General features: G+C 37.7%; 1 protein-coding gene across 1 annotated transcript; it reads right to left on the reverse strand.

Moving 5' to 3' along the window:
• Positions 1–24: 24 nt before the first annotated feature.
• On the reverse strand, positions 25–11,681 carry LOC103472913 (CUB domain-containing protein 1-like). The gene is made up of 11 exons (XM_008422784.1): positions 11,450–11,681; positions 10,309–10,650; positions 8,760–8,972; positions 7,776–8,120; positions 6,729–6,944; positions 5,516–5,872; positions 3,459–3,824; positions 3,182–3,376; positions 1,872–2,228; positions 230–589; positions 25–152 (listed from the first exon to the last, which is right to left on the reverse strand). The coding sequence occupies exons 1-11, from the start codon at positions 11,679–11,681 to the stop codon at positions 67–69; spliced, it is 3,069 nt and encodes a 1,022-aa protein (XP_008421006.1). The 3' UTR covers positions 25–66.
• Between the last annotated feature and the right edge of the window lie 1,074 nt (positions 11,682–12,755).

Genomic DNA, 12,755 nt, shown 5'->3' on the forward strand with positions numbered 1-12,755 from the left:
GTTTCTGAATTTTACTTCCCCTTCAAAACACTAATAAAAATGTCTTACCAGACAGAAACATGCTGCTTACCTTACAAGTACACATACAACAACCAGTATCAGGGCCAGAAGCAGGACAGCCCCGACTAAACCAAGGAGGATGGGCAACARATCTGTGGAGAAGAAACAACAACATATTGGATCTGTGTTTATGAACCGTCTTGAATCAGTCACCAGAGTGATTCCTTACTGCTCTTTCTCTCAAGAACAATCGTGGCTTTGACATTGAACTGGCCACGTCCCTCTGGCTGGCAGTTGCTCATGTTCAGGTAGAAGCTCTGACGGGCCGTCGTGTTTTCTGTCTTCATGTCTTTGCTCTCAATGATGTCCAGGAGATCGTTCCCTCCTTCCTGGTGCTTCACATTGATCCTGGTGTGGCCGTTTTCACATTTGAGTCCACTGATGCCAAAGTGGATGTGCGCGTGGTACATCCAGGGAAGGTCCACGATCCAGGAGACAGAGGAGTGGGGCTTCATTCCATTAGGCCAGTTTGGGGTGGTCAGCATGGTGGGAAACGACAAATTCGGGATGATCCTGTAGATGATGGTTTCTGAAGAAGAAATGGAAATCATGCAGAATGAGCTTCTTTAAAAAGTAGACAATACTGCCACCGTGTGGAGGCTGGAGGGAATGGGAAAACACATCCATCCATCCATCCATCCATTTTCTAACACCCTTGTCCCTTAGTGGGGTCGGGARGGKTGCTGGTGCCTCTCCAGCTAACGTTCCGGGCGAGAGGCGGGGTTCACCCTGGACAAGTCGCCAGTCTGTCACAGTTTCCTAAATTATAAATATCTTCATTCCATTATCAATAAGATTCAAAATGCCAAGAAATAAAATAAATCAAAAACAACATTTCAAGATAAATTGACCATTTTATACTTTTTATATCAGATATGAAGATAAGAACTAGAGCTAAATAATGGGTGTTTTGGTTATGAATTAAAATCACATTTTCCATCCTTTTGGTTCAGTCAGAACACAAGAAGCAGCCAGTGAACAAGTTTTTACTTGTTTCGTTGAGGTGTTGAAAAATGGCAAATGATTGTGACTCAAAACAATCTACATTCCTGTAGCTTCAACTGATTCATGCGAGTTGTAAGGACAGATCTACATGATGCGTTAGTGGAGGTGAAAAATTAACTTTTGTTATTTTTTTAATATCATCCACGTACTTTTATGATGTTTGGTATGGTTGAATTGGTATCAATAACTGCCCTGCCACTTATTTTGTTTGTTTTTTTTAATTCCCCCTAAATGTAGGGGTCATAATGTTTATTATGACAATTTATTAGGACCATTATGGATAGAAGGGAAAAAAAAGAAGTAAAAAGTGCATTTCCTACAGAAAGCCCAGAAATTTTGAGATCAATCTCAGAAAAAAGACCAAGGACATTTCTGAGCTCCAAAGTCAAAATTTGCAAGAAACAACTTTATAGAAAAAATATACAGTATATTTTCTGAACATTTGACTTTGATAAATTTTCTGACKTTTAAAAGTCAACAATTTTCCACTTTCCAAACTCGAACGTTTCCAAATTGTTTCAAGAGATTAATCTAAAAATTTCCGATTTTTTTCTAGCATATTTTTSACTTTCAAGCTCAGAAATTCCCACATTTTTTCTGAGATTAATCTCAAAATGTGCTAAATGTATTCCTCCTTTTTTCCTGYCTTAATATGCCATTGCAGTTTATTTCCTCCATTGAAATAATTTTTCTCAGTGTGAGCTGCCATAAAAACAAATACATTTTAAGGTTTTCACCTCTTTTTAACAATTAATATATTCACAGACATATAATTCCTCGCAGCTTTAGAGGATGAATCATTTCACCTGTGATCTCCGGACTGACGCTGACATTGAGCAGAGGCTCCTTAGACATCTTGACGTCTTGCAGCATARCTGTGATGGAGATGTTGGAGTGAACCTGGAGTTTCTGGATCTCGCCATCGGAGCAGAAGTTTCCGATGAAAGAGCCGTCGTTCTCGGCGACGCGCAGCACAGACGACGGATCGCACTCCTGCCCGGGCAGGGACTGCCGGAGGCTCCCTGTGGGAGGCACCAGGTCCAGGGTGGCTTCGTGTGGGACGGTGAAGAGCCACGAAAAGCTGTGGAGGGGCATCGGCAGGCAGGGATCCAAGGTGGGAACAGAGAGGASGGTCGGAGCGCACAGCGATGCATCCGCACAGGCTGCAAGGAGAAGGGAGAAAATCTGTTCAACAGAATAACTGACTCCCTTTATTAAACAGCAAAGTCTTATTTAATTGACATAAAACACATCACTATACACCAAATGATCTACCTAAAGCATTTCTTTATGTTCATTTGAAGTATTACACTGCAAAACACAAAATCTTATCAAGTACTTCTGGTCTGGTTTCTACTGCAAATATCTTTATAAGACAAATTTAACTTAAAAGTAGTAAGGAAGATATATGAGCTTCTTTTTAAGTCAATAATTCTTTAATATCGATGAAAAAGTACTAGTTCCACTTCTAACACAGGAAAAAAATATTACAAAAAGTAAAACTAGGGAAGAAAATAACATAATCACACCCATTGCATGCAATTTTACACAATTTGACTGAATAAAAAAAAGTAGAAAATATAAAATCTACTGATATCCTCATATTCATCGATCAGATTAATGACACTTAAATTCACATTCGCATCCTTAAATCTGCAATTATTTACACATTTTTAATAAAACAATGTCATCATTTCCTTTTCACTCAACACCAKTTAAAGAGAACAGATGAAAGATGGAAGAAAATTGCTGCTGTTAAAATTAAGTATTATTTTGTTTCTTCATCATATTATTAGCTTTTGGTAAATTTTGCCAATGTTATAATTGTTCTTATTATATTTAGTAAATGTTATTTTCTATTTCACCGTTTATCTACCTGTGATGCTGTGTTTGTTTTGTGAAACACTGTGGTCAGTTGAGTCTGTTGTAAATAGATAAATAAACTTCATTATTTCCTTTTTGAACAGAGAAATAAGCTTGTTTTGAGTTAAATAACCTGCTAGGGGAACTGGTACCTTCTAATAAATATTTATTTTATTTGTGTCTTTAACAATCACTAGTGACCAAAAGCAAACAGCTCTTCGTAAACTTTAGAAATTGATTTTTTTTTTTTTACCAGTAACTTTGCTTGCAGTCAGGCGAAGGTCCTCGTTTGGACAGTCGAGGAAGGAGAGTTTGGCCGTTTCTCCTTTTGCCACATTTATCTTCTTTTCCTCTTTAGAGTCCTTTCTTATCTCACAGAGAGGGTCAGAGCCCAGCTTCTCAATCTGCACAGACACTTCCTGGTTGGTTAAGTCCAGCGTACAGAGAACTAGAGGAAAACAAAAAGCAGTCGTGAGAGTTCAGACTCGACCAATCGTGATGGTCCAAGTCAGATTGTTCCCAGATCTCACCTGGATGGCCGCTCCTCATCACAGAGACTGTGTAGCGCAGGCTGAGTCCCGGCAGCGTTTGGTTTGTTTTGCAGTTCTTCACCGTCAAATTAAACCTGCCCTGCTGGTGCTGAGGCTGCGGGCCCGTCAGAGCCGTTGTGGTCGGGTCCTTGCCCTCCTTCTGGTACTCCACCTCCACCGCGGCGCCTTCCTCCAGACACTCTGGGGCCGAGTGTTCGCTGAATTGAACTGAGTAGTTGTGCATTTCGGGAATGCTGAACTCCCACAGGATCTGCTCGTCATCCGGGAAATCTTTGGGATAGTTGGGCGTGATGAACTCRGTGTCTGACACGCCGCGGGGCAGATTGACTCTCACTATGGCCGTCACTGGAGGAACACAGACATGAAGAGTTGAGTTGGGAACTATTTAAAGAAAAGGTGAACCGACTGCCGTTCACTGACCGACCGGCGATACTTAAAAAGCCGATTCAGATTTAGGCCGATACCAATTTTTCTGTCTGAAATGTTGCTAAAGAAAGTCACTGAGTTGGTAACAAAGGAGTCACTATTGTTAACTGAATGTTCAGAGAGGAGAGATTYTGATTTTTAGACCTTTACTGAAGTTGATGAGTTTGATGGATGAAATCAGCTTCACATGATACTATCAGCAATTTCCCAAAATGAAGGAAAGTGTCGCTGATAAATGGGCTGGCCAGTAAACTGATTTATTCCTAATTTAAAGGTCGTAAGACAGGATTTATAAACAGAATTTATAAACATTATATTTTGCACTGCAAAAACTGCTCTCACCAAGCATTCTTTGTCTAGTTTCTAGTGCAAATATCTTAGTACATTTGAAATAAGACATTCAACTTACATATAACTTTTCAGCAAGATAGTTAATTACTTGATATTGATGAAATAGTACTAGAACAAGTTGGTAGGAACAAAGTGTTGATCATCAATAATAAGGAATTATTGATTTAAATCAGGAGCATCAAACTTGTTTTCATTTTGGTTAATATCAAAAATCTGAATGTTTTTAAAGGGCCGGTTGTGCCAGAATGCATTGATAAAACCCATTAAATTGTTAAATTATTAATAAATAGCTGTTTTGACAATCAATAAGTGTTTCTTTAAATTAAATAATACTGAACATATTTTCACACTGATCAGTTCATCCAGGATTTTCTGATTGTTTTGTGTTTTTGTTGCAATTAAAATCACAGAGTTAGTTATTTTAAAATATTTGTAAGGAATTTTTACAATATTCACACTAATGTATGATGTCAAATGTGACTTTTTATTATTTGCCGTATCAATCACAGACTATAACCAGTAAGGCCGAGGCTGCCGTCGCTTGAACTCAATGCTTTTGGATAATTTTGAGAAAAAATGTCAGTAAAATTAGAAAAAAAATCTGTTGATTTTGTGTGAATTTTGCCAATTTGTGAAAAACCGGAGGGACTTGTTAATGTAATTTGGAGTCTAGAGGGCCACATAAAAAGCTTTGGCGGACCAGATTTGGCCCCCGGGCCTTGAGTTTGACTTGTGACTTAAAACAAGTCAATGTTTTGAGTAACAAAAGTTACTTTTGAGTAACTTTTGTTACTCAAAAGTTACTCAACTTTTGAGTAACTTTTGTTACTCAAAAGTTGAGTAACAAAAGTTACTCAAAAGTTACTTTTGAGTAACTTTTGTTGCTCAAAAGTTACTTGTCAATTAGTTTTGTCTTATTAAAAGCTATTATGCATTAGAAACTAGACCAAAATACTTTTTTTGCAGTGTAATGTGTAATGAATATATTTACGTAATATATTCACCTTGTTACCAATATTGGACAGCCTTAATTTACGATTCTCAGCCCAGGAAGCTCAGAAGCATCATTACATCTTCCAGAACAACCCGACCCAATTCATCACATCCAGCACCAAAGGCAACAGCAAAAATCCACTTTTATGCAAATAAATTGGATTTTATTTGGTAAAACTCCTTCAGACAACATTTGTTTGTATTGGTGCTRGAATACATCTGTGCTCTTCTGCAATATTAAACAAGCCACATTGTAAGAGCCTTACCTTCTGACTGAGGTCCAACTTTAAGTTGGAAGTCCGAAGGATCCAGCTTCACGTCCGACGGCACCGTCAGCGTCACACGGCCCCTGTACTGACCCAGTACTGAGGTCACTGGGCCGCCTTTGCAGAAAGTGCCGATGGTTGCTGGGGCAGCGAGATGGAGGTAGAGGATGACGGAGTAGGTGTGACCATCTGGACACGTCCCACTGTTGGGAATCTGTCGCAATCCAGGTTCTGGAAAGTCCAGGTGGAAAGTCTGAGAGGTGCCAACCTTTATGTCCCAGGTGAAGGTCCGGTTGTAGTTGGGAAAAAACTCGTTGGCCTGGATGGTGGTGCCTAAGCAGGAAGTCTTTGTGCAGTCTGACGGCAAAGCAGAGARACAAAGTATGGATTTATTTTGTCGTTTTATTTTTTCAAAACAGGATTGAATAAGGATGGCGCCCCCTAGAGGACGACTTGGGGAAAAATGTTTCTTATGCGTCACCTCGCAAAACGTTAGCTTTCCCTCGCAATGTGTTGCCATCTCTTGCCATCTCTGTCATCCCTTCCAAGATACAAACAAAAACTTTCCGTAAGAAGGAAAGAAATAAAATAAACATCCAAACTATTTGGACTATTCAGAGTTATTTTAACGGGTAATAAAGTAATTAATTGTTTTTATTGTGCGTTTTTGTCTGAATGGTTAAAAAAGGGATGTTTCCATGTGCATTTCCATCTCTAAAAATCAGACATAAACATCCAGTAAATAAATCAAGTTATTGCACCAAAGAGTTAAGAAAACATAAACACGTTTTCACTGAGGCTCTTTAAATGTATATACTCGTATTTGAAATTTGTGAATGTATACAAAATAGATCAGGGTATATTTGATTATTGCGAGGGAACGCAAAAGAATAATTCTTCCCCATGCCCCCCAGCGACCAGCATAAATAAAGTTTAACAGCTCAAGTAAATACACTGGATTATTTTATATGAGAATGGAGATGCTAGGAGTTTTAATAGGTAAAAAAAGGCAGCAATTATCTTCAAGTCCTGGAAACGGTATTTAATAATCAGCATTAGACACAGGAGCGTCTCCACAACTTAAAATATAAACAAAATCGTAATTACAATACGACGTCTGCTCGTTTAACTTGAGAAAAACCCAAAGTTCAGGCTCTCAGATAGTTAAAACATTATGTGGCTACTCTACTGATGAATATTTTTAATTTCATACCAATATCTCTGTTTATCTCCACTTTGAAGACTTTTTGCGGTTGAGGACACGTAAATTCCACCGAAGCGTTGCGAAGATTTTTCAGTCTGGGCGGTTGAGATTTGCAGGTTTTTATGGACGTCTCCGTTATGCAGACCTGACAGTCTGCCTCTTGGTCCACCTTCGTGATGATGAGGTTTGTGTTGGGTTCAGAGGTCACATACATGGATCGTCCAACTGAAAAACAGACACATGAAGAATCTGTTAATCAATCAATCAAAATGTATTTGTATAGCACGTTTCAGCAGCAAGGCATTTCAAAGTGCTTTACATAATTAAAATAAAAACAGCATGTGACAGTGAATAAACAGTTAGACAGAATTTTCTTAAAAACATTAAAACCCGCACTCCTTGTAGGACTTCAGTTAAACGTCTCACGCCTCAGAGTTTTAGTTAAAACGCCATTTAACAAGGATTCTCACACCTCAGAGTTTTAGTGAAGATGTAATTTAACAAGGATTCTCACACCTCAGAGTTTTAGTTAAGACGTCATTTAACAAGGATTCTCACACCTCAGAGTTTTAGTGAAGATGTAATTTAACAAGGATTCTCACACCTCAGAGTTTTAGTGAAGATGTAATTTAACAAGGATTCTCACACCCCTAGATATAGCATGTAGAGCATTAAAGCATGTGGAATGGAAAATGTTGATTTCTTTCAAAATAACTGGTTTCTACGACGGAGACTAGGGACAGATTAGAAAAATGTTACAAGAATAAAGTTGAAATAATTTGATAATAAAATCAAAATATGAAAATATAATTGCAATAGCATGTGAATAATGTTGAAATAATACAAAAATAACGTCTTAATATGAGAATAAAGTCATACTATGACTATTCTCAGAATACTATGACTTTAATCTCATATTTCAACTTTATTCTCATTATTTTTACTGTATTCTCGTAATATTWTGATTTTACTCTAGTAATTTTATTATTGTCGTAGCGTGGGTTTAATACTCCGTCGTAGGTTTCTTCATTAAATGCATTTAAACTGTTGTCTCACGTCTCGACGTTGCCGTTGAACTGAACACGGTCCGGTCCAGTTCTCCTTCTTTGGGAACTTCCACCGTCACAGTCGTCTTGCCAAACAGCTCCAGTTGAGACGCCGTCCCGCCTTGGCAGTAACTGCTGGTTCTCATCTCTGCGTCGGTCCTCATGGTGCTGACCGTGTACTGAATGCCGTCCTCACAGTTCTCTGATGCAGAGCTTTCCTTCAGTCCAGGAAACTCTAAAGTTAAAGCAGTTCTGTCTGGAACAGTAACTTCCCACGTCAGGGTTCTTCGGAAGCCCTTGAAGAGATCCGGATCCATTTCAGCCGAAGCCGGAGAGCAGGATGTCTGAGTGCATCCTGAGAGAAAACRGAAAAGAAAAACCGATCAACCCAGCCGAACCAAAATCGGCTTCATAAAGATCTAGAGCAGAGAGTCAAACTCATTCATAAATGTATTAATAAAACCCGTTAAAAATATAAATACATTTTTAAAATTAAATAATATTAAACATCTTTTTAGTCCCTCCAGAATTTTGTGATTGTTTTTGTGATTTTATTCCAATAAAAATCTAATTTGGAAATATTTGTGCTTATTTATGACGGTAAATTTGACTTTTTATTACTCGCTGTATAGGTCATGGACTATAATCTGACATTAATTAAGGCTGAGGCAGCTGTTTAGTACAAGTGAGAAAGTTTTTGACAATTTTTAAGAAAAATCTGCAATAAACTCCCAATTATTAGCGCAAAAAAAGTGTGGAGATTTGTTAATTTTGCATAAATTTCCATGATAATTCTCAAGAAACTGGAGGGACTGATTGATATAATTTGGTACTAAACAGATAAAAATGGTATTGATTTGATTGATTACATTATATTAAAGCACATTTAGTGTTTAATCTAGGATGTAGAGGCCACATAAACAGCTACGGCGGCCGGATTTGGCCCACGGGCCTCGAGTTTGTCACCTGTGATCTAGAGAGAGTAAATTCTTACCTATGTTTGTTGTCATCTTCACGATGAAAACGTCTTCGGGTTTCAGGCATCTGAACTCCAGAGGGAGTTTTTCTGCACTTTTCAGAGTCTTTTCTGTGGCATGGCAGTCTGGACTGGCGCCGCTGGTGACACACATTTCACACTCTTCCTTCCCAGGATCCCGGGTCAGAACCACAGTGGAATCAGGACCAATAGTGACGGTCATTACTCGCTCTTGTAAAGACATTAAAGGCAAATAAAAGGCAGTTAATATYACTTTGTAAGCTATGCATAAAAAAGGCTCTGGATACATTAGACCGTATTCTACTGTTTCATTAAGCCTACACTGTAAAAACACAAAATCTTACCAAGCATTACTGGTTTCTTGTGCAAATATCTTAGTGCACTTGAAATAAGATACACTAACTTAAAAGCAGATTTTCAGCAAGATAGAGAACCTTATTTTAAGTAAATAATACTTTAACATTGATTTTAAAAAATACTTGGCAGATAAATTAACTGCTTTGTTTTTTCAAGTTTGTTAAGATATTGGCACTAGAAACTAGACCAAAAAACAGATTTTGTGCTTTTGCACTGCAGTGGGTTGGGTGACCCTCTGACTTTTAAATCTAAGTGGTTGTAATCTAGATTATGTGAATTATTCAGTTTTTCTATCCAACTGTCACTGCTAAAATTTAATGTAGTAAAAATAAATCCGATGAATGCTGACGGCATTATTGAGCCACAATAATCACCAGCAAAACAAGTTTTCCCAAAGTTAGCCACATGCTAATCAGCAAGTACCGTGGTAACATTTTCCTGTAGYCTAATTATGTTCASCGTAAAACTATTTAAAGTCTGACACTGACAAATATCAATTTGTATGGCGGATAGCTCTACCATATTGTTCTCAATGTGTATCCTCAAAACAAACTGGTAATTCTGGCAACATGCCATCCGTAGCCACGCTGCTCCAGTAGAATAACTCCGTTAAATAAATGAAATCTGGAGATCTAGGTATGATTAATTTATTAATAAGTGATTGCTGTGATAAATTAGCTACCACTGCTATTAGCTAATCTAACATTGTGGTGGTTGATTAGCTAATTTAAACACCCAAATTAATTTATTTTTATTTGTAACTGAACCAAAACACTCAGAATTCCACAGCACATCTACATGTTGTGGTTGTCATAGTCAAGCTAGCATAACTGACCTACTTCCCTCTCCCCCGTTATTTTTTTTCTGACCTTTTTATTTAGTTGTCTTAGTGTTGACAAYTAACAGCTAGGCACCGAGTCCCTTTTTCATTTAAATATCAAGTGTACATTTAAGATTTAGAACGTTATATTGATAATTTAACAGCTATAATGGTAGTCAGCTGATTTTGGAGACAGGAGTTGGGGGTGGGATCTTATGCTTGTGACATCACGCTGCAAGGGATCCCTATACTGCGGTATAATAAAGGCAATGGGACTTTACTGTGTACCGCAACTATTTTCCCCTAAGTGCAGTTATGGAATCAACATTTCACTGAAATATCTGTAAAAAGAGCTGGATCAGTTCTTACTCATTGGTGCAGCCAAGGCTTGAAACAGGACCGACTCCACCTGTGTGTTTGGTTTGGCTTCCAGGGTCACCACGCCCTGATCGGACAGGTCCAGTTGGGTCTCGCTGCCACCCTCACAGTACCGAGTCGGGACCTCTTGGCCGGTTTCAGATGTGACCGCTGAATATTGCCGTCCATCAGTACAAGGGCGTGGAGCTTTGGTCAGTCCAGTCCCAAGAACCTTCAGACTCACGAGGGTCTTTTCAGGCGCCTTCAGCTTCCAGGTGAAGGTTCTGGAGATCTTCGACAGGAGGGACGACTGGACTTCTACCATCGCTGGACTGCAAGCATCTTTTGTGCATTCTGCAAAGTGGTATAGAAAAAGGTAAAAGGCACGATAGTGAAACTCGTAAACTCGTTAAATTGTGGTGCTAGAATAGCAACAATTATTTTAGTAGTTAATTGTTCTGATGATCAAATTAAAAAGTAGCACATTTTGCAGATTTTCTTTATTTATGCATTAAGAATTTTATTAAAATATTAGAAATGCATTAAAAGATGCAAATAATTTAATTCCTTTTTAAGTAATAATATTTAAAAGATTTAATACCGTAGCATTCCTTTGATAAATCTGAACCATGTGAAGCTAAAACTTCGCCACTTGAGGAGTTTTGACTAAAATGTATTTAGAAATAAATCTGTTTTTATCTTAAATGCACAATGTACAACTTTTTAGTACAGTTTWGATTTTTTAATTACTGCTCYGAATGTTGTTGTTTTTTTGCAAATGGTCATTTTTAAAAGTCTGTAAACTCCAGCTAATGATTAATCAGTCACTAAATTAGTTGATTATTTCAATAGAAAAATCCTGCAAAAATTTTGAATTTATCCCAAGATAAAAACATTCCTGACATGCTTTCTGCAACCGTTTTGCACTTTTAAATAAACAGCGATAACATTATAATCTCCTCTTCCCGTTAGCTGAAATTTCACATTTATTCTTGCATTTTCTTTTTTATTATTTGCATAAGCCAGAGTCCAGCAATAATCAAAAATACTTGCACACATCTATTTCTGCACAAAACTCTTCTTAAAGAAAAGTATTAAAAAGGACAAAACCAACAGAGCAAATAAATTGGGATTAAATTGTGCTTAAACTTACCAATTAAGCTGGYGATTGTCACATCGTACGACTGTTCGACGGGTTGGGGGCATTTAAACAGCAGCTTCACCTCCTTTTCAGGCTCTAGTTTAAGAGACGGTTGGCAGGAAGTCTGAGTGTCATTAAYGCCACTGACGGTGCAGACGGTGCAATCAGGCAGCCGGCTGGAAACGGCGACATCTGAACCTTTATTTGGCTTCACCGTGGTTTGAAAGGACTCTGATGGAAACATTACAGAAACTGATTGAAAATATATATAAATAAACCCTCAAAATCTGAAAACACGATGCTAAAAGAGACAATAAAAACCAAAACGCTCCACAAGCATCAGTAAGCATGTCAAACGCTGCAGTTCATGGCAGAGCGATTAGAAACAGACTGAACAAGCATTTCTTGTTTACCAGAGTTAGGTAGGGAGAATCAATTAGTTGTTTGTATTTTGCAATATGTCTGGTTACAATMCAAACAGTAAACATTTTAAACCATAACCATTAACTTTACATAAGTTTACTTATTTTCTTTTCGATTCACAATCATGCATTTAGACATTCGTTTTTAGCTCCACAGAGTTTCCTGTGTGGATCTCTGAGTCAGAAAGATAAACTCACATCAACCTTGGCTTCGGCTTGATATTGTGAAACTCGATGTTTCAAAATTATAGACGATTATAACGRTAAGGGTGGATTTAGTGGCTCAAGAATACAGTATTTTTAAAAAATTGTAGAGAAAGTAGAGGTACACAAAGATGATTGACAGCGCTAAGACCCTCCTCCTCCTGGCTCCGATTGGTTGTTTTTGGTTGGTGCATTTCGTGAAACAATAGCAAGAGCAGCTCAGGGAGGAGATTTATCTTTTCACAGATTATCTGTCTCATAGTATACTAGTATACTAGTCTTAACATTTTTCCTGTAAAGGTTACATACTGCAGCTTTAATTAGTAACAATAACACTGATAACAGCAGTAATTATTTTTCGCATGAAGTGATGACCAGATTCTTAAATTTTATGCTGTTTTATGTTTGGACATTGCTTGATCTTCGTGTTTAAACCACTCCACAGCTTTACGTACCGATATAGACCAAAGCTTTTGTATATCAGTTTACAAAATCATTGCCTGTCGCGATAAGCAGTAAATAAACAAGCTCAATAATTTCCATTTTCACAATTTCTTTCTACCAAAATTAGAGGACAAACCCTTCAGTCTGGTGCTATCCCCCCTTTCTTTTAAAGAATAAATTTTAAAGGATTTTGTTGTATTAAAGYGAACCAGTCACATTTTTGTACTTCCGTTTGTATTCTAAAAACA

Source organism: Poecilia reticulata, linkage group LG11, assembly GCF_000633615.1.
Source record: "Poecilia reticulata strain Guanapo linkage group LG11, Guppy_female_1.0+MT, whole genome shotgun sequence".
NCBI lineage: Eukaryota > Metazoa > Chordata > Actinopteri > Cyprinodontiformes > Poeciliidae > Poecilia > Poecilia reticulata.